The sequence below is a fragment of the Apis cerana genome, linkage group LG9 (genome assembly GCF_029169275.1).
Source record: "Apis cerana isolate GH-2021 linkage group LG9, AcerK_1.0, whole genome shotgun sequence".
NCBI classification, from domain to species: domain Eukaryota; kingdom Metazoa; phylum Arthropoda; class Insecta; order Hymenoptera; family Apidae; genus Apis; species Apis cerana.
Genome location: NC_083860.1, coordinates 9,647,896 through 9,669,035, shown reverse-complemented (window position 1 = coordinate 9,669,035; position 21,140 = coordinate 9,647,896). Strand labels below are relative to the sequence as shown.

The 21,140-nt window shown below is 43.8% G+C and overlaps 1 protein-coding gene across 9 annotated transcripts in view; it reads left to right on the top strand.

Annotated features, from left to right (window-relative positions):
* LOC108001752 (carcinoembryonic antigen-related cell adhesion molecule 2-like) overlaps positions 1-21,140 on the top strand; it is a 124,524-nt gene that overhangs the window by 25,725 nt on the left and 77,659 nt on the right. For 7 of the 9 annotated variants that reach the window (XM_062079463.1, XM_062079464.1, XM_062079462.1 and 4 more), the window contains 3 exons: positions 10,998-11,206; positions 15,292-15,520; positions 16,003-16,302. In XM_062079463.1, coding sequence (XP_061935447.1) covers positions 11,024-11,206; positions 15,292-15,520; positions 16,003-16,302 — 712 coding nt within the window. In that variant the 5' untranslated portion in view covers positions 10,998-11,023. Of the gene's footprint in view, positions 1-4,820; positions 10,446-10,997; positions 11,207-15,291; positions 15,521-16,002; positions 16,303-21,140 lie in introns of those variants that run through there. The other 2 variants (XM_062079465.1, XM_062079470.1) reach the window with 2 other exon arrangements.

The window sequence follows — 21,140 nt, the reverse complement described above, 5'->3', positions numbered from 1 at the left end:
GTGGTGTCGCAATCGTGTTTTCGCGCGTATTTCGAATTTGAAGAAATATTATATTCGAAAAGTATAGATTCTTTTCTTTGGTCGCATCGAATCGTGGATGGAGAACTCCTCCCTCTATATTTACAATTTGAAATCGCGGAAAAATCATTAAGGTTTACAACTACTCTCGTAATCATTGAATTGGGATTTGTTCGAAGCTGTTACGTTGTAACTAGCGGAACCAAACGAGCAACGAGTTACTCGGAAATACGCAACTTTCTACCGGCGTTAATCCGCTGGGTATTAATACGTTGAAAATGGTTGAAATTAAGCCGCGCGCATTCCCGGTTATGAAACGGCTCCGCGGAGAGTAACAAGTTTTCTCGATTAGTCCTTTCGTTCGGTTTGTCTTGAGAACGAGCCCATCGCGTTTCCACCACGCTAATTTCCACCAAATGGAAATTGTTCCTCGGCATACATCGTTTTAATAACGTGCTTCGCCTCGAATACGTCGAAACGTATATATATATATATATATTTGTGAAAGATCGTTAACGCGATAAAAGTTGTAGCGCGAATCTTCTTTATCCGAAAAACGATCAATGGACGAGATCTCGACGTCGTTGTCGCTTTTATCGTAAAAACTCGTTAAACTAATCCCACCCTCCCTCCCTCCCTCCCTCCATCCTCGTCCCGTTAATTCGATTACTTTGTGGGTTCATTGACACGTTCATGATCGCGATTTGATTAAATTCACAGTCGAGTTCGTTTTACACGGTTCGCTTTAATTACAATTAAAGCGAAATATTATAGCGGCAAACTTGCTTGTTAATTACGCCTGGTTATCTCATTTACGTGTTTTACCGATTGACCAGGATCAACTGTCGGAAAGTTGGCAACGTTGTTTCGATCTAAGATCGAATATTACGACACGAGGGGACGATAAAGCTAATTAAATCCATACACTCGGATTCGATTTCAACGCGTCCGCTTATTTTTTACGCGTCCCAGTCCCGATTTCAAACAATTAGAGCGAAATCCATCCGTAACGGATAATCCGGAACGGTATTATATACGTATGGTGCAAGAAAAAAATTTTTTCCATCGATGTAATGAGACCTGGAGGAGGGAAAAAAAAAAAAAGGAAAAAAAATCCTATTTCCAAAATTATATTTCCGGGCACGAGATAGTAGAATGCGAAACGCGATTTCGAAAATAGGAGAGAGAGAGAGAGAGAGAGAAAGAAAGAGAAAAAGGGAACGGATAATAACATTTTTCGCCAGGAGAATCAGTTTGATGTTTTTTCCAGTAAAAACTAAAAGCTGCAAAGTACTAGAGTTTCGCACAATAATTGGAAGCAACACGAGAGCAAATTGAAAACTGAAGTCCGATAAGCAGATTTCCTGGATAATTTTGCGTGGAAAATCATCAGTTTGTATTTGTTAGAGAAGCTTGGCCTTTCGTTCAAATACGATTGGTATTCCACGCTCCGCTTTGAAAAGTAACGAAAGAGTGAAATAGGGGAATAAGTGTGTATAGGATCGTGTATATGTAGGGAAAAAATTTTTAATTCACTTTTCTGAAAGATTCCGCTGTTCCGCTGTCAACGTTTCTCTTTACTCGCCAACTCTTCTCATCTCCATGCGACTTCCGCTCCGGCTATTTCCTTTCGTACGGATATCTCGGCCAAAACGTATATAACTTTTGGAAATCTTATCTTATTGTCTCGCTTCGTCGCCGCTCGAGTTTTCTAGGTTCTACGAAGCAGCACACTATCGAACTTGGGTCGACGAAGAGGGACCCATTGTGATTTCTTTATCTGGATGATAAATTGGCCTCCGTTCTTTGCTCGAGTCTAAGGGTCTACCGATCGCATTTCGCGAATTTCTCGATTCGATTTTTGAGTATTCTCGCGTGCTCGCTCGACGAAATTCAGGAAGAGGATCCACAGGAGAGAAGATTCTCATTGGAAAATCTTTCTTAGAAAGGTTAAGAAGAGAAATCGTATCGCGTATTAAACGCTTGACGAAACTTTCCCTCCCGACTTTCTACGGCGAAACGTAGACACTGTTTCTTCTTCCATACCTTCTCGCTCGATGGAATAAACATTTTTCAACGAGTAAAAACTAGGGAAACTGAAAAACAGAACGTCGAGAGGGAATTACACGAAACGCTCGACACTGTGGACTCGTGACGCGTGAAATTATATACGCGGTTCACTTTTCCAACGACGAAATTATAAATTCGTTAGCGGAAAAGTTGGACGTGTCGAACATCGAGAGAGAGAGAGAGAGAACGAAAAATGGTCGCTACAGGAAGAACTTTCCTCTTTCGACGTTCATTTTCGACGCGTGTGCTCCGGCTACTTCTCATTATCGGCATAATTTCACCATCCAACCACGGTGAAACTTTTGAACAGGGCCGCTCGATCGGAAAGCGTATTATTATTTTAAAATAATCTTTCCACCAGTTTCTATCCGAGAGGCTCGTCCGTCCCACTATCCGAATCTCGGCGATAAAGGAAAACTTCGTTTCCTTGGGATCCTTCCTCCCTTTTCTTTCCTTCTCTTTTTTTATCTCGCCACTACCACGAAACCAGGAAACTACGACGAACCTTGAAATAACTTTTCGCAATAATAAAACGCCGCTTCTTCGAAACGGGAGTTTGGGGAGTCTCGAGACCCTCCTCGGTAGCTCGGGGCGGTGCTCGTTACTCTTACCGGATCTACTTCCATCCCTTCTCCTCCAAAGGAACGTGACCGACCAATAAGGGAATAAAGTAGCTGGTAATTATTTTCACGCCTCGAGAGAGTTTTCGTTTGACCCTCGTAATTCCGGAAACCACCATCCCCATTTCTCTTCCTTCGGATCGTTTCCACGATCCTCCTTATACGCGGCGTATAAGATAAATACGTCCCGTATTTAGTTAAGAGCTGTGGAATTTGTCTGTCAAAATTTGAAGGAACGCCTCCTTGCCGGCAGGGGTATGGCTATACGATAGGCGCACGCGGCACCTTCGCGCGGAGGCTTGTTAATTCAAAGCCCTCGTAGAGTAGGAAACATTAAGTTCCAGCGTGTTTTAATTACGAGCCTAAGCGCGAGCACCCTCGACCCGTTTAAGCGTGGGATTCTGCGCTGGGTTCTATCCCGGGTGCTGCATTTCCGCGTCACGTGACGAGTCACGATAAACTCACAAAATCATTGCCGTTCCATTATTCCGCGACGTGGCCCACTTGTCCCATAATGGATACGTCGCGTCACGTCGGCTCGGCTCGTTTTCGAAGAGGACGGACCTAGAATCGAGTACCTTTGAGTACCTTTGGATTTACTGGTTGGAAGGAGAAAGAGGAAGAGAAAAGAAAGGAAGGGAAAAGAGCGAGAAACAAACGAATGGAGCCTCTCCCTCTGGAGAGAAGAGGGGAGAAGAGAGGATGGATGCGAGGGGGAAAAGGCAGAGGGGAGACGTTTCGAGTCTTAATTAATTGCTTTTATCATCGGCTACTCTGTTCGAACCTTCTATCTTCTATTTCTCACCCCTTCTTCAGCCTCTTCTTGTATTTTATTCTACGCTTGCCCTCTTCCTCCCCTCTCCCCTTTTTTTGTCTTCGAGCAAAAAGTATGGGAGTATATAGGTGTGGAAGAGCAAGGGGTCGCAACTCGTTCCGACGGAATGAAGTAATGAAATCTGATCCGACATCGTTAACAGGTCTAATAGGGCTGATATGGCGAAGCTTATACGTCGATAAATTGCAAGGGTGTGTGCATTGGGACGCTCACCAACTTTTGCCTTGGCTGTATTTGCACCGACGGTGCAATTTATCGTTCCGAGTACTCTTTAAAAAAGAGATTCTTCTCATTGTTTCCTCGTCCCGCGTATATTACGCTTTCCGCGAAGAAGAATTTCATTCTCCCTCCCGATCTTATCGAAGAGAATTCGAGATGACAAATTTAAACATTGGAATGGTAAATCCGTTTCTTCGTTCATTGTTTTGGGAATAATAATTAAAAAAAAGAAAGTAAAATTCAAACCAAAATCGTAACGCGATACATTGTTGCTTCGGGTATGCTTCACGAAATGTATATTTTGTCTCCGATATTTTTTTTTTTTTTTAAATTAGCCACGCAACAGCATCGTTGTAACGGTGAATTTGTTCATTTGTTGGAATTATAATTGCCCGGCCAACGGAAGTTTAAAAATGTCAACGAAACAAATACCGCGGTTAGAAATTGCGTAGTGATGGTTCACCCATATGAATTAAAAAAAAGAAAAAAAAGTATCGCGTCATTGTTATTTAAATTTTCCACTTGATTTTTCCTTTCCACTCGCGAAACGGATGGACTTTTTATATGTGTATAATTTTTATTACCGCGTAAATATATAATACGCGATCATTCTCAGAATTGTAAAATTCATTTTTTCCCCTCTTGACAATTTCATATTGTTTTTAATAAAAAAAAATCTTCGTGAACTTTATCAAAGATACATCTCGATCAACGATTTAAAATTTTCGCGCGATATTAAAGCGCGTCAGGAATATCGGAATGGCTTTTCGTTCAACCGAGGCAATTATATAAAGCAAGCATACCTATTTTCGAACGTATAATCATTTTAACAATGTAAACCGCATAGCTGTGATAACTTCGAGCAACGTTATAACGGTAATACATATATATATATATTTATAATCGACGAAAATGTATTTAAATCACGTTCCTTACGAGTGATTTAAATTTTACTAAATAATAATAATAATAATAATAATAATAATAATAATAATAATAATAATCTTAACGATCGATCGATAATTCGCGTTGAATTCATAAGCACGAACCTATTGCTATTTCAAAAACAAAAAATTCCCATTCTTTGGATAGCGAAAAAGTCAAAGTTTACGTATCGAGTTCATGCAATATGCATTTCTAATTTTCTTTTCTTTCTTCCCTCGAAATATCTCGATATTCCGTGATAAATCTAGAATAATTTCCAAGGAATTTCGCGCGACGATCCGACATTTCCTTCGACGATATATTATTTTTTCACCGTCTTTACTCTTTCTCTTCCTCCACGCGAGGATAAAACGCGACGGGCACGATGGAAGGGAGAAACGACGAGCCGTTTCGAACGATTCAAACACAATTATTACCCGCAAGATGGCGTTATCGCGAAAGGGAGGGGAAATTACAATCCGTGCCAAAAATCTCGACAACGCGATCACGCGTTTAACAACGTTAACAAATCAGCCGGTTGGTAAACGAGTCTCGTTCGAGCGGCCGAGCGAGCGGCTGCAACTTATCGCGTCGCATATATCAATATTCCGCTCGTTTTGCCCGCGTCTTGCTCCCACCCACAAATCATCCCTACGACGGTGCACGAAAGTTATGCCGGCGAACCACGTACGCGTACACCGGGCTATTTATTTCTCGCAATCTGTGGCGACCAGAAAAAAAACAGAGAGAGAGAGAGAGAGAGGAGAAAATAAAATAAAACACCGCATACCATCGTTCTTGCGGTTGGTCGTAGAGACAAATCCGTGACATGGTCACGCGACCGCCCCTTCTTCCCCTTCTCCACCGCCTGATTAAATTACATTGCCTATTTAAAAGATAAGGAGAACTCCGTTATCGAACTTATTTATCGGATCCTGGCCAGGTTTACGGCCAGTTTAGTTGGAGCGAGACCGATGTGCCGCCCAGCCGGCTACACCCAACCCCATTTAATTCCCTGATTTACACTAAATACGCACGTAAGCCGTTGGGATAATTAACTGCGCTCTGAAAAGAACAAGCTTGTATTCATTTTTCGCGCGAGAGCGTATCCTGCGCGGTTGATCACGCGGCCAGTTTTTTTCTTTTTTTTCTTTTTTTTTTTCCCTCCCATTGTATAGATTAATTAAATCCGGACAGAGAGAAAACTGTTTCCCCCGTGGAGAATGGAAGAGAGGGATGGAATTCGAAGCGAAATTGCATCGAATGAATTTTTTCCTGGAGATTTTTTTCATAGAAATCAAAGGAAGACTGGAAGCGTACAATATGTTTCGACAGAGGTCCCTTTGCTTTGAAATCGGAGAATGCCACTTTCATAGCCACGGACATATTTCTTTTTATTTTTTTGCCACCCTTTGATAATCAGTCGACAAATTTTTGACTAGATTTAAACGGTGTTCGTTGATTTTCGTCGTAAATACCGCTACTTATTTTCGTATATTTGAAAGAAACTCGTGACCGAAGTTGAAGGAATAGAAAAGCGCATGGCCATCCAAAGTTTTATGCAATCTCACGGTACACGATATACGTGTCGCTCATTTAATTCCTCGAGGAGCTAGTCGACGACGTATATTCAGAAAGTACAAGTTGCGAGAGCCCGAAATATGATCATAACTCTTAGGGAAACGATCTCTCCCTCGAGAGGACAGACCTAAATATTCGGATCGCCGCCCCGACGACGAAACCTGGAAATCCTCTCTTTCCGCTTGGAAATTGCGGCAAAATGCGAACGGTATCGAGCACACCCGGACTCCCTTAAATGCCTTAATCTCGCCAATCCTTTAGACCGAATCCTTTGGTACGACAACGGTGCTCGGATCGAGAACGAATTTCAAGAACGAATCAATCGCATTTACCTTCTTCGCCCGAGTGAATGAAATTTCTCCTTTCTAAAAAAAAAAAAAAAAAAAGAAAAAAAAAGAGAGAAGAGATAAACGAAAAGTTCTAAATCACCGAAAACTCGGATATCCTACTCGAGAATAGGTTTGCATTTCAATTACGCGTGATCGAGGATCCCGCTCCGGGGAGCCAGTTCTAGAGTTCCATACTCCTCACCGTGCATGCACAATGATATTAACATTTTAACCGGCAAACAGGCCACGTTTGAAGTTCACGCCAGACTATAATAGGTCTTGCAAAGTTAATTCCGTCAAGTTGTGCATGAACTTAATCGAGTCGAGGCATACCTTTAAACTCCCCACGACACGATATAGTCGTTACGTATTTTTCCAACGACTTTCCGCATTAAGTTATCGCGAATGGTATATCGAAGATGGATAATACAAGGAACGATAAAGCCTATTCGATCCCCGAGCTTTCAATATCCAGAGAAATACCATTATACGCTCTCTATCTATCTGCCGGTACATTTTACGATACTGCAATAATCGTTATGCAATATCCATTTTTTCTCATCACCGACCATTTCCAACCACTAGGCGGCCTTTTTCCCTAACGGAGGAGGATCGTTTCTCTTTGAGACGGATACCTGAACACTTTTCTTTCTCGACGACGTCTGCGCGCGCGACTTACTCGACTAATTAGAACGCTCGAATTCCTAGGCATCTTGGCGACGACCGTCGTAATGGCCGTTTTTCGTTTCAACTTAGCTTCTCCTCGCTAAAAGTGACTACGGTCATCCAACGTTGGGCTTCCATTGTGGAACTAAAAAGTGGTTGGTTAAGTGAAGAACCTGTCCAGACAATTCCTCCGCTTTCTCGCGGTGACAGAAATCCTTTGGAGCATAAGAAATGGATCTAGTCCGGCTCGGCACATTCCACGATACGATGATCAAAATCGTCGAAAATATCTCACTATCGTGCTCTTGTCGCTCGAATCGCGACATCGATTCCATGGACTGCGTTATAGATTATGTAATTCGTGCCAGGCAGTGTATCAATTCGCGAAACCGATAATTACATTACGAAACTTTATCCATCTCTCGATCCATCGGCCAAGCGACACACCTTTTCGCGACACACAATTATTTTCCATTCTTTGTTATTAACTTTGTCACACGATCGGTGCGACATACCGGGATAACAGCGTTCGTCATAACGAGAGCCTCTGACCACATGAAACGGCGCGGCGGTTTGTGACGCCGAGCTCCAATTACCAGAAGTTAGAGAGAGGAGAGAAGGAGAGAGAGAGAGAGAGGAGAGTGGAACAAGCGCGACCGGTCGAGTCCGGTTTTTTTCTCACCTGGGTGAAAATGAATGGGCCGCAATTTGTCGCACTCGTCCATAAGTCATTGAAAATTGTCATTGCAATTTATCACGAATCCGCCGGGTGTAATTTTATTTTCAACGGATGGAACTTCCAACGAGATCCGCCGTTATTTTCCATTAGGCGCGATTTACCGGTGATAAGGAATGCTAACCGCGTTCAATCATTCTGGCAATTACGGCCATCCCCCCGCGAACTTTCTTTGTCGAATCGAAGGAGAGAGAGAGAGAGAGAGAGAAAATAACTGTGAACTTTACTCGTCCCAGTGAAATATATCTTTACAAGATATAAATTCCCCTATTATTCGTACGTCGCGTGAATCACGAGTACGACAAATCGATTTAAACAAAGGTATACATCTGTATTCGTGTCGATGTTCTTTTTTTTTTTTTTTCCTTTGATAAATCTTATCTGCCGCGATTTCTCCAAGATTTGGTTACCAATTACATTAATTCAAAGGAGAAAAATTTTCTTACCTTTCCTTTACTTTTGTCCGCTTTCGCGCGAGAAATTTCTATCGTCGATATTGAAATCGATTGCCATCCGATGCGAATCGATATTACGATACTCTCCCCATAAAACGTACGGATATTTGTTTGCGTTATGGTCTGAATTTTATAAACTGATACACTTGGATGGAGATAGATAGATAGATAGATAGAGAGAGAGAGAGAGAAAAGGGTCATAACATTATATGGCTGTCATACGTCAATAAATATTCATGAGGTTCTGAAATAAAGTCCGGCCATCACGTGTTCATCAAGATAAATGGAAGTATCGGCAGTAAATTGTACGTGTCGTGAAGAAAGTCCGCGTCCTTTGTCCGCGACCTGAAAACTCTCGAACGAGATTCGTGTTATTCCATGAATACTGATCGTTCCATCCGAGAAACTCGATCGGGTCGACGAAATTTTCATCGTTCTTAATTTATTTTGCTCCCCCCTTCCTTCCCTCCGCCCCGGGAGCTCTAACGACGACGAAAGAAAAGAAGGGATGAGGGCGATAGTTGGCCGTAATACGCCACATTGCCAGAAAATTCGATGCGCGAAAGAAACTGGATTCTGGTAAGGCAACGCGAGAGGCGGAAGAAAGATCGTAGAAAGAGAAGAAAAGCCAGAAAAAGAGAGAGAGAAAGAGAGAGAGAGATTGGCGGAGTGCGCGGAAAAGCTCGTTATAAGCTCTCGCAGCTTGGTCGTTTCTACGGAATTAATTAAAGCGGAAGCGTGGCAAAGCACATATAAAATATCAAGAAACGTGGACGGTTACGGGGAAGGATTTTATTATTTTTGTTATTCCATTGATCACGCTCGATGCGCTTAAATTCCGAAGCTTGTTTGCCGATAATCCGCTATTTCTCTTGCGTAAAGAGTCGTAATTGAAGCTAGCAAAATTGAAAACTAATTATTTGCTTTCTGAGAGCGTAACGTGAAACACGTAACGCTTTGACGTTAAAATCGGAAATTTTCATAAAGCGACGTTGATCAACTTTCCTTTTGAGCGGCCCAATTAAAGGTTAGATCAACATGCAAATTGCGATAGTTGCTTTGATACGAAGGAAGAGGGGGCAAGAGTGGCGTTACGTAAGGAGGAAGGCGAGGGACCGGTTTCCTTCACATTGCTCGATTGAAAAAGTTACTTGCCAAGGGGAATGCACGTCGTGGAATTAGCATAGTTGGAACGGTGGGTGGACTCGTGGCTCCTGTTTTATTCATGTATATTAATAAGTAAGCTTATCGCATACGCGTTTCAAGCGTCGGACGTCGGACGTCGGACGTCTGTATCGGACGACTTTTCTTTCCTCCTTTGATGGATTGATGCGAGAAAAACAACGATACAACCCCTTCTTGCGGGGTTGGGGGGAGAGGCAACTTCCCCTTTCTCGGCCAACTCATTCCCCTTCATCTAATTCACTCTTAAGCCGAAACGTAATGAGCTCCGATCTAATCTAATTCCATCTAATCTCTTCCCGGCTTCTATACTTGCAGGCTGGCCTACCTCAGGCTATTATGTTTCTCCGACCTATAGAAATCTTCCGTACCTTTTTCCTATTGAACGTGCACCCTAAAGCTTTCCTTCTCTCCCCAGACAACTTATTTTAACGACTTGCATAAAAGTTATCCCTGCTATCTCTTTCCAAATATTTCCTCTTTCTCGAGGGTAATAACCGGATAAACGCGGATAACATGTACAACAGTGATTCACGCAAACATTCGCGTGATAATTGTATTAAGAATTGGAGAAAAGAGGAAATTCCGCTTTTTTAAGGAAAATTAGGTTGAACCGAGAGTCGAATCGATAAGTTGGCTCGCATCTTCGTATCTAATTCCGATCGATTTTCTTTAACTTTGACGAGACACGACTATTTCGGGCTATTCGTGAATTTTCAATCCACCTTTATCGGTCGAACTTTTAAGGATGCACGCGCGCGCCAGTTTAACGATTACGATAAATGAAATAAAGGAACATTAATATTCGAGGTATGTAATAATAAAAGAGTTATTATGATGTTTGAATTTTCGAGGGGAAATTTAGGACGCGGTGTTCGCGTTTTCATAAACATCCTCGGCCAACGGTATTGAAAGAACAAGCAAATTTAATACGCGAGTCGAATACGAAATCTGATTTCCGACGGCCGCGCAATAACGTGACAATTTAACTCGCGTCACTCCCCCGTAAAACTAAACAGAAATACACGTACGTACCCCGATGTCCGAATGTTTAAAATCAATTAATCGTCGAAACTCGTGGACGAATTTTCACGCGCGCCAAGGGCAAAAATTATTTTTCGACGCATTCCATTTATTTCACGGCCCCTATTAAAAAGCATCCATTCCGGAACGTCCATTCATTCAATTTCGTACGCGTATTTCGAGAACGAAAGAAAAAAGGAAAAAGGAAGGAAAATAGTATATTTTGACTACGTCGAAAATTTTTTTTCTCTTCGATCACCCCCTCGCTCTCGTGGAGGGCGAAAGAAGTAACATTTTTCTAACCAATTTTTTTCTCCCCTCCCCCTCTGGTTGTTGCAGATACGCTGAGCTTAGGAGATCGCACGATGGACACCATGGATCGACACGGTGGTCAGGGTAGGCCGCGGAACCAGATGCTCGATCCACCATCCAACATGAAACTGAAGGTGGAGCCTACGTTCGACTACTCGCAGAACACGAACGTGACAGCGCTGATAGGGAAGACCGCTTATCTCACGTGTAGGGTTCGCAACTTGGGCGACAAAAGCGTAAGATTCCTTCATTTCCATCGTTCATTTCGCCATTTTTCCGCGTACGAATTTCCTCGAGTTCCGATACCTTTCTCGAACGTTTATTTCTTATTCGAGACCTGTTTCCGAGTTGGAATACGAGATATTGCTCCGGGATAACGCGGAAAATTGTTCGAGACAGGTTAATGTTCCAGAAAAATGGTTACCTCTATATATATATATATATATATATACACACACATTTCTCTCCATCCCGTTACTCCATGGGGTTTCGACAAATTTGTGGCAGGAAGGTAATCACGACAAAGGCCCGGTACATCGTTGACTGAACAAGAGAGGGGAAGCCGATCTTCGCAAAGACGTTAGGAAAGCGATTTGCAGGAAATAATCGAGTTGCTCGAGCTCGATTGGACGTTAATCGACCTTCGAGGCAACTGGAAACTCAATTTTATAGCAGCTCGCGGTCCCGATGTTAGGTTACAGGTATTGGTCGATCCGAAGCGGCGGTTGGGAGGTACTCGAGGCATCCGTCGAGTTATGTGGCGAGTCATGGTTTCGCCATATCTTGATACGACCTGTTTTTCCTACTCTCTTGCCAACGATTTTCTCTCGCAACGGACCACAGAGGATGTGGTAACGTTAAGAGGATTCAAGAGGATGGCGCGTAGTCCGTTAGCATCTTAGCTTCTTACTTCTTCGAGATGCTATTTTGCTAGAGCATACGTTGCTAAGCGTCCCGATATTTCCAGATGACATCAGAGTGGAATAGCAGAATAGAGAAATAATTTAAATATCTTCAAGTTAGGGACTTTAGAAGAAAGATTAGATCGGACATTTCCAACAGGAGAAAATCCAGGTATACATATATGAATCTATTTTTCGTTTTTTCCTTTTGAAATAAAGTTAGTATTTTATCGTTAAGTCTTACCGAGCGAAGTTCCGTGTCGGCGAATATCTTTTTAGATACAAACACGGGTTTGTTCGATTAATATCTTCGTAGAAATAAAATTGGAGGCGAATAAAGAAGGGGCGAAACAAAGATCGCGCAAACGAGATTGTTGATCCAGATACGGGAAACAAGGCCGTTCAATTTCAGTATTTCCTAGTCTGTAAACCGTATTAAGTAAATTCATTATTACGGTGGAGGGCCGACGTACCTTAATTTCATTCGTTGTTCCGCGTCAGCCGTGAAATTCCATTTGCTCCACGTCCGAATTGCTAGGTCATACGGATTTCCTCGATACGTGATTCTCGCCTCTTTCCACTCCATCCGGACGGACTTCGTTTCTCTCGTAATATTCATCAGCCAGCGAAACCTTGTCTCGTTTCGTCAATTTTATACAAAATCGAAAGATCGATCGACTGCCGCGGTCACAAGAGCGCAAAATACGCTTCAGAGAGTAATTCTTTTTAGAAACTTACATAGAAGGAATTACTTTTCGCGTGCAATTCGAAGAGAAAAGAACAAAGAAAAAAAATTAAAAATTGATCATCGATCTTTGCGGCTGAGAGAGCGATTGACCGAATTTTCAACGCGGCGTACACTTTTCGAATTTTACCCTCGAAGGTTCTCGAGACAAGCAAGCAAAGACTCGTTTGCAGTTACGTCCTCGCAAACGTTGCTCAAACGTTCGACATTGGTCGTTTCGAACGCGTAGATTCGTGGAAGCTCGGTCGACTCCCTTGGCGAACGTCGCCTCGTTTCGATTGCCAAGTTCCTCTTATTCCCGTTCCTAGAACGCCGAGAACGAGCTCGTCGCACAGGGTGGAGACGTAAACTTGTTGGAGTAAATACGCTAAGTAGCGCCAACACTCGACCCGCTCCCCGGCTTCGCGCGGATTCAAAGTTGGAGGAAACAGCTGCCTTTTCCGGTTTACATCGGGAGATGAATCGCGGAGGAGGATATATATCGGCGCGGCGGAGAGAAGATTCACAAGCTTTTGGCGAGCTTTCTCGCGCAAATGACCCACCCCTTTGTGCACCAACTTCCAACCACCGATTATTAATGTCTCGTCGTTGTTACGACAGCTATTGTACACCCGTTTTGTCGGGAGTCAAGTGCACGGGCGGGTCGACGAACCAATAAAACTCATTGTTTATGCCGCCGCGTGATACCACCGCTGCTTTTACGACTCCAATTTTATCGTGGACATATACTTTTCAGAAACTACAAGCGTCGCGATAAGGCCACTTATTTTTTTCTTCTCTCTCTCTTCTTTTCTTTTTTTTTCTTTTTCTGCGTAAAGTTAATCCTTTGCGAACTCGATTGGCCGAGAAATATATTACGCGAGTTACCAACACTCTTGCGTAGCTGTGAAGAGAAGCAAGCCTGATAACGTTAACGCGATCAGCTATGACTTACAAACTCTTACACATTATTTCCCCCTTGTCACGATACAACGTATATTACGTCTAGTATTTTCCGTATCGAATCTTTTATCGAAACAATATTAATTCATTCGTAAAATTTTCGAGATATTTAAACCGTAATATTTATATTTTTAAGAAGAAACCATTCAATTGAAAAGAATTTAAAAGCAGAGAAACGAATTTTATTAATGTTCGATTGGACGCGAAAATCGAAGCAACGCGACGGCCCGACGCGTTTCGTCCGTTTCAGATTGGCCGAGGCCAGAGCCGGATCAGAGCCTCCGGTCATCCGATTACCCTTCCCCTCTTCGCGGCCCTAATAGCCCTCTCGACGGGAAACTTCATTTTTCGCGCCAATAGGCTACAAAATAATTTCTCCCTTCGTCCCATCCATCGTCCCGGCTACGATTTATCTAAACGAGGTATCTCTCCGGGCCGGCCCGGTTCAAGATTACCCGGAATTATCCTCGCGAGAAAGACACAAGCTCGATCCCTCGGAAATGGAACGAGAGAGAGAAAAAGGGCGCATGCCTCGCGCAGCCTTTTTCGCCCCTTCCTCGCCTCCAATCGTTCCCTCAGTAGCATTACTACGAGAACGAGGTTGAATCGAATCCCGAGTGGAAAGGAGTCCACCGCTAGTGGATTGAATCGTTTCATTTTCGAAAGGGGTTCGTATTCGGCGTGCACCCTTTTCGAAAATTGCCATTTTTACTCGCCACCGTCGCTTGTCGCCTTTTTTTTCTCTCTCTGTCCCCCTCCTTCCTTCTAGGAGAGAATATAACACGATGCAAGGGATAAAATTCGGCGAGACTCGATCGCGGTGCGATATATAAATGGACCAGGAGGCGGTTTCGGTTTTTCCGTTTCGAGGATTTCAGCGAAGGAAGCTTGTTCGGGGCAAAGAGATGGACTTTGCTCGGATTGCTTTCTCGTTTCCCCGCAAGAGTCCGGCACCAGCGAGCACATGTACTCGGCCTGATGAAATTACCGTCGTCCCAGAAGAACGTGAAAGTTCACCTCGACTCCCTCCTCCTCTCCCGAAAACTTTAAATATCCCCATCGAATTATGTATTATGCCGTGGCACGTTTACGGATAGCGCAGAAACGCGACTCTGTTTCTTCTCGAGCCTCTGCTCTTCTTTCCTCTTGTTGTTGTTCTTCTTCTTCGCACTTTGAAATATTTATTTCGCGCCACGACGATACGAATCTGAAATATTGATCGGATGTTCATCGCCCGTCTGCGTGATTTTTCGGGAATTTTCTTTTTTAGAAAATTTTTGGAGAGTTTTTTTGCCAAATATTCGTTATGTATATTTCCGTAGTTTAATTCCTCGGTAGTTTGTCCGACATTTTTGGATTTATAAAGTAAACATTTTGATGTTTACTCGATGTTTCAGAGTTTTCTCTAGCTTTCATACTTTATATTTCTTTATCTTTTTTTGGATTATCGAGGAAAAATTGTAGTCGAAATAAAGTTGATAAAAATTTTGCACCAAGAGGCATAATCACTTAAATGGATGATCCGTTAAACTTTCAAACAGCAGCGATCCCTCGCCCACTTACCGAATCTGCATAAAAGTCTGGAGGATAAATGGTTTAAAGTTAGGTGGGAATCGTACGTCATTATCAACGAAATTCAGTCAATGATCGCGTCTATTCAAACCCTTTCCCCTTCTATTCGATCTCTCTCGATTACCATCATTGACCCCACTTTGAAATTCCGTTTGCAAAGGTATCCTGGGTGAGGCACAGAGATATTCACATTTTAACGGCGGGGGCGTACACCTACACGAGCGATCAGCGATTCCAAGCGCTTCACAGACAAAATACAGGCCAAAATAGCGAGTGGTCTGAATGGACTCTTTGCATAAAATGGGCGCAGGAGAGAGACCAAGGACTCTACGAATGTCAGATCTCCACCATCCCCGTCAAGTCGCATCAGTTCCGCTTGAACGTTGTCAGTAAGTCTCCATCGTTACACAGCGAACCATCACGATTTTTAATAATACCAAAATTAAACTCAAACGTACAATAAATCCTTCTCGTCGATCGCGAATTCGAAACCGTTTCGTAAATTAATCCGAATGTATTGAACCTCGGATCGCTCGATCGATCGCGTTCACGAGTCAAAAGAGAGAGAGAGAGAGAGAGACTCGTGAACCTAATTTTGGAGAGCGCGAAGCCGGGTCTCGTTACTTCAATTGCTATGACCTTGGCTCTCGAATGAAAAGTTTCGGCTCGTTAGTTGGCGCGAGATCGGTAAAGCACTCTCTCGTTCTCCTCTCGAGAGGAGAGTCTCTCTTTCTTCTCGAACGAAATTCTCCTTCCTTCTCTTTACGCGCACACGTAGGTGGAAACGATACTTTCGGGATAGTAGAAAGGAAGAGATGGAGAAGAGGAAGAAAGGGAAAGAGAATGAGAAAGTGGTTCTTTTTTATCGCAGTACCGACAGCGACGATACTCGGAGGGCCGGATCTGTACGTTGGCGCGGGAAGCACGATAAATTTGACGTGCGCCATACACTTCAGCTCGGAGCCACCAGCTTACATCTTTTGGTACTACAACGAGCATGTTTTGAGCTACGACAGTCCCAGGGGCGGTGTCTCGGTGATAACCGAGAAGGGTGGCGACGTCACCACGTCTTGGCTCCTTATTCAGACGGCACAGCCCTCCGACTCCGGGGAGTACAGCTGCAAACCGAGCAACGCCAATACGGCGTCCATCAAAGTTCATGTCCTAAATGGTAAGTGTTTACAACGCGCGATCTTATCGCCTAATCTTATATCCGATCGTTCGTCTCTCGATGCGGAACGGTGTAAAAAAAGAAAAAAAAATAAAGAGAGAGAGGAAAAATGGAAATAAACACGCGTAATAAGTGGGACAAAATATGAAAGCGTATAACATTCGCATCCGCAATAACGAATTTTTCCCTCGATCGAATATTTATACCGATTCTCCGCAAAAAAAAAAAAAAAAAAAAGAGCAACATTTTTCAAACAAACGGGTGGTTCGACTTTTATAACACGCGGGGTTATTTATGGCCTCGCACATAGGTTCGAGCTGTACGAAATTGCGCGCGATTTTTGCAAGCGAGTCACTAAAAAAAAACAAAAAAAAATAAAAAAGTGAAACCAAATAATTTCGCCGTTGAAATCATCGTCCACGTTAAGCAAAATTTGTCGTTGAACGAGTTTTACGATACCGGTTCCAAAAAAAAAAGAAAAAAGAAAAAAACGCATCGTGTCCGAGTTAAGTTTCGATGACGGTATCCGAAATCCCCCGCGAAACGGTGGGGGAGGGAAGGAGGGGAGGACGTTTCGTTTTTGCATAAACCGTATGCATCCGCTTTACCTCTTAATTTTCTCGTGGAACCGGTATACTATATTAATTCGCGCGTTTGTTTCGGTTCGGCTGGCAGCTGGAAAATTTGACCTCGTATCTCGCGCACCTGTCCTCTCCCAGATTCGACCCGGCATCTGGATCCTCTCAGGCAATCAGCCTATCAGAACTTGGCAATTACGCGGCCGCCAAGTTTTGCATGTTTATTCACCGATCCTGCCACGGAGCAAACGAGTTTCAACCGTGGCGAGAATGTTTGCCCTCTCGTGTTCCCCCACCCCTTTCCGACAGGACGAGGGCGGCCACGAGGAAAATACTTGGTTGCCTTGACGCAAGTTCGAAACAACATTTTTTCGGAATTTTCACCGCGATTCTCCCTAACTATTTTTCAATAAAAACTCGGTTTCGATCGACGATTTCTTTACCGTTTCGCTTGAAAAATTTTATTCCCGGGCGTATTTAATTTGGAAATTATTATTAAAAATTCTTCGCGGGCTGGATGAAAGTCCATGTCGATCCTTGTGCGAGAAGAACGTATAGGGAAGATAACGAAGGGTGTATATCCGCGCGCGTATGCAAATGACGAGAATTTCCAACGTCCACGGATCGTTGGAAGAAATTCTGCGGGACGAAATCGAGCGGAAATTGGATTTCGGTCCGTCTGAAAAAGTATACAACTATATCTTCCATTAGCATCGCGCGAGCAAGCGAGGAAATTTTTGTTCGGTCTTTCGAAACTGCGTTGTTGGTGGCAAAGTATCGAAATAGAAATATCGCGCGCGTGCAAAGAGAGAAAAAAAAAAACGAAGCGAAAAGATACTTTCCACGACATCGTCTGCTTTAACTTTTGAAACTCGCCCTTACCTTTATTTTCATCTCGTCCGCATCTCTTCTCTCCGAACACTTCTCAAACACTTTGATTCGAAAACGACGCGATACAATTCTATCGGGTGGAATGAATAATCCGGATTATTCTTTGCTACGTTCGAATATCTTTTCTCCACGGAGGAACGCAAACAATCTCGCCAAGTTTTATTTCCGAAAGTGAAAATCTTTTTTCCTTCCTTGAAAGCTTCTTTAAAGTCGGCCGACCGAGGCGTATTGAAAATTTCTTTGAATAGAAATTATATCGAGGAGGAAAAAAAAAAAACATATGATGTATTTATTAGATCGGCGCATGTGAAATGTCAATGTTATCTCGAACTATACCTTATCAACCCCATAATACTTTTTTGAAATACCGCGCAATGATAAAAATAACTTTCTCTGCCTGTTCTCCTTTCCCTAAATCTAAACTAAAAAAAAAATATTTCCACTGATATTTTCCGTCGTAAATTTGTTTTCTTCCAAAGTTAAAATTTATATTAGAGAATATTCAAGATAATTCACGCCGACTAATGCAATATTTCGAAACACGCGCGTAAATTAGACGACAAAAGGAGGAAAATTTGCGCGTGCATCGATCTAATATCCAAACTGATTTAATTTAACGATACATAAATGCGAATACCGCGTGATTCTCGGATACGAACCGACTCTTAATCAAAGAACGTTTAACCCTTGATCCCGATTCGCCGCAAGCTGACTCCCAGGAATTCCAGAACTTCCAATATTAATTTAATACAAGGGTGTCGCGCGAGACGGTCGAGACAAAGCATTCTACGCGTGACTGCCGTGTTTCGATATATATATATATATACGTAGGTCAAATAATAATAAGAAGATAGTAGGGTTTGTCAAAAGAGCGTGGCGAATACGGAGCGGATGAGAACGAGATGGCTTGTTTGTTGCAGGCGAGCGACCAGAAGCGATGCAGACCGGAACGGCGGGACCTATTTTATCCTCGAGCTGTCTTTTGGTGTCTCTGATCATTTTGTACATATCCTCCTCGGTGTAAACGTCGAACACGTAACGAGTCGCACGAATCGTCGCTGTGACGCCTTATTTTCTTAGTGACGGGCCACCGACCAGTCCGTCGGATTTAAGATCGCGCGACGAGAGGAGAAGAAACCTCTCTCGAGTCGACCTCGTCGCGACCGATGCGCCGAGGCGCGTCGATTACCGCGAATTACGAATTATATACGCGCAAAACTGCCCAAAAAGAAAAACTCAACGGTATTCGTTACTCGGAGAAAAAGAGAAACGCATTCGATCGAATCGTATACATACTCGTACCTGCCGGTGAGCTCCGATATTCGCGAACTGATCTTGCTTCGGTTGCGAGTACAACCGAAGATGGAACGACGCTTGTTTCGTTTCGTCAGACGAAATGAAAGAGATTCGACGAGATTGGGTGTCGAACGGAATATGGTGCGCGTGTTTCGTCTCGTCCTGAATGCCATCGATAGCAAACGATCGAAGAGAAACGAGTCGTAGAGACGAGTCGCTCGATTCGTCCCAAGAAGAATCGAGATCGATGTGTGTGCGTGTCCCGAGAAGAAGATACCGGAAGGTGTCGTACGTGTCTCGGTCGAGAAAAAGGAGAGAGAAAGAGAGAGGGAGAGAGAAAGAAAGAGAGTGTGTATGAAAGAGAGAGAGAGAGAGAGGGAGAGAAAGGAAACGTTTAAATTAAGGGAACGTCGACGCTAATACCGAAGATGGGAAGAGAAATTTCTGGTTTTCTTCTGGTTGGAAGGGAAAAAGTAGGGGTTCGATAATCCGTAGTGAGAGGAACCGATTTACGAGAGGCGTAAAAGCGAGAAACAACCGTCTCGCGGTACGTTTTACGATCGGTCGAATCTTCGAAATGGGTGGATGCGCGAGACAACATTGGCCGGGAAATAAAACGTGACTCGACTCGTAAGATCCTCGAGCTTTCTTCTGGGATCGAGGATACGCAGCCCGTTGGTTAACCCGTGACGAGAAAAGTATCGCGCGAGAGAAACAAAGGAAACAGAGATCCGGCAGGGATCCGTCCGTTGTCGATTGATTCGGGGAGAAAAATCGTTTCGACCTTCTCCCCGAATTTCATCCGCGACGCGAGCCAGTGATTTTCACGGGTACGGAAACATTGAAGCGCGGTTTGACACGATTTTACACGGCGCGTTACGATCGCGATACCGAATGTTAAATATCACGAGGGGTTGAGCGCATTACGGCGACCACGGTCGGCCATGCATCATTGTCGCCACGGTGGGCGAAAAACGGTCGCAGCAAATCCTTTCCACCCGATTAACACTCAGAAATGCAAACGCCTCGCGATTGAAAACGATTACGGGAAATTATTGTTGCCGAGCCGCTCGAAAATAATCGGTCGCCCTTCGAATTCGCGTTCTCGCGCTCTAATTTTCCGAATGTTTACGATCGTTCCGTTTATCAAGCTTATCGATTCCAACGAAGGGAGGGGCGGCAAATATTCGATGAATTCCGTGATTTTTAGCTCGCGGGATTGGTTTCGTGATTGGCTTTCGTACAAATTCGTTGGTGATATCGCGATCGACCAATTTATCCGCGGTAAAACTCGAATTAGTCTAAACGTTGCGAAAATTCGGGAAAAACTGGAGCACGATGCCACGTCGCATCGATGACAAATTTTGATTTTTTTCGTACCGGTTTACTTTACTCGTTCCATAACCGTTCCAGCGCACAGCGTTTGTACTATATAAAATCGTGCACGCACCGAGCGTGACGATTCGAAAGAGATCGGAAGGCGACGATGGGAGAAAAGTAATCGGAGAAGAACGGACTTAACAAGAGGGAAGGGATAGACGTTCGTGATCGAAAGCTAACACAAATCGGGTGACGAACCGGGGCGCGAGGAGCGATGTTGCGCGCCACAGATCTGTCCGTTTGCCGTCGGTTGAGCGGGTATTAGCGTCGACGGCCAAATACGTGAACCTGTACATAGCGTCTGTATTATAAATTGTGGCCGGGTGATGATAGTTACACGCCGCTTAAATGCGCGGCGCTCCAACTCTCTCTCCCCCTCTCTCTCTCTCTCTCTCACGATGTGCGCTGGATCTAGTAATCGCGTTTGCCGCGTGGAAATCGAGTTTCGCGGACGGAGTAGCTCCCTACCCAACGATCCCCACATTCCAACCACGATCCTTCGATACGGATCGATAATCGAACGCCGGATCATCGCCGATTTCCCTCGTAAACGGATGGAGGCGCACGAATTACTCTCCGCCGCTCGTGCAAGGCGATGATCCCGCTTCGAGCAACAAACTTTATCGTCCTTCCTCCCGCCCGATGATCCGCGAACCGTGTACCGCCAAACTTTCCAAATATCCCCTCCTTCCT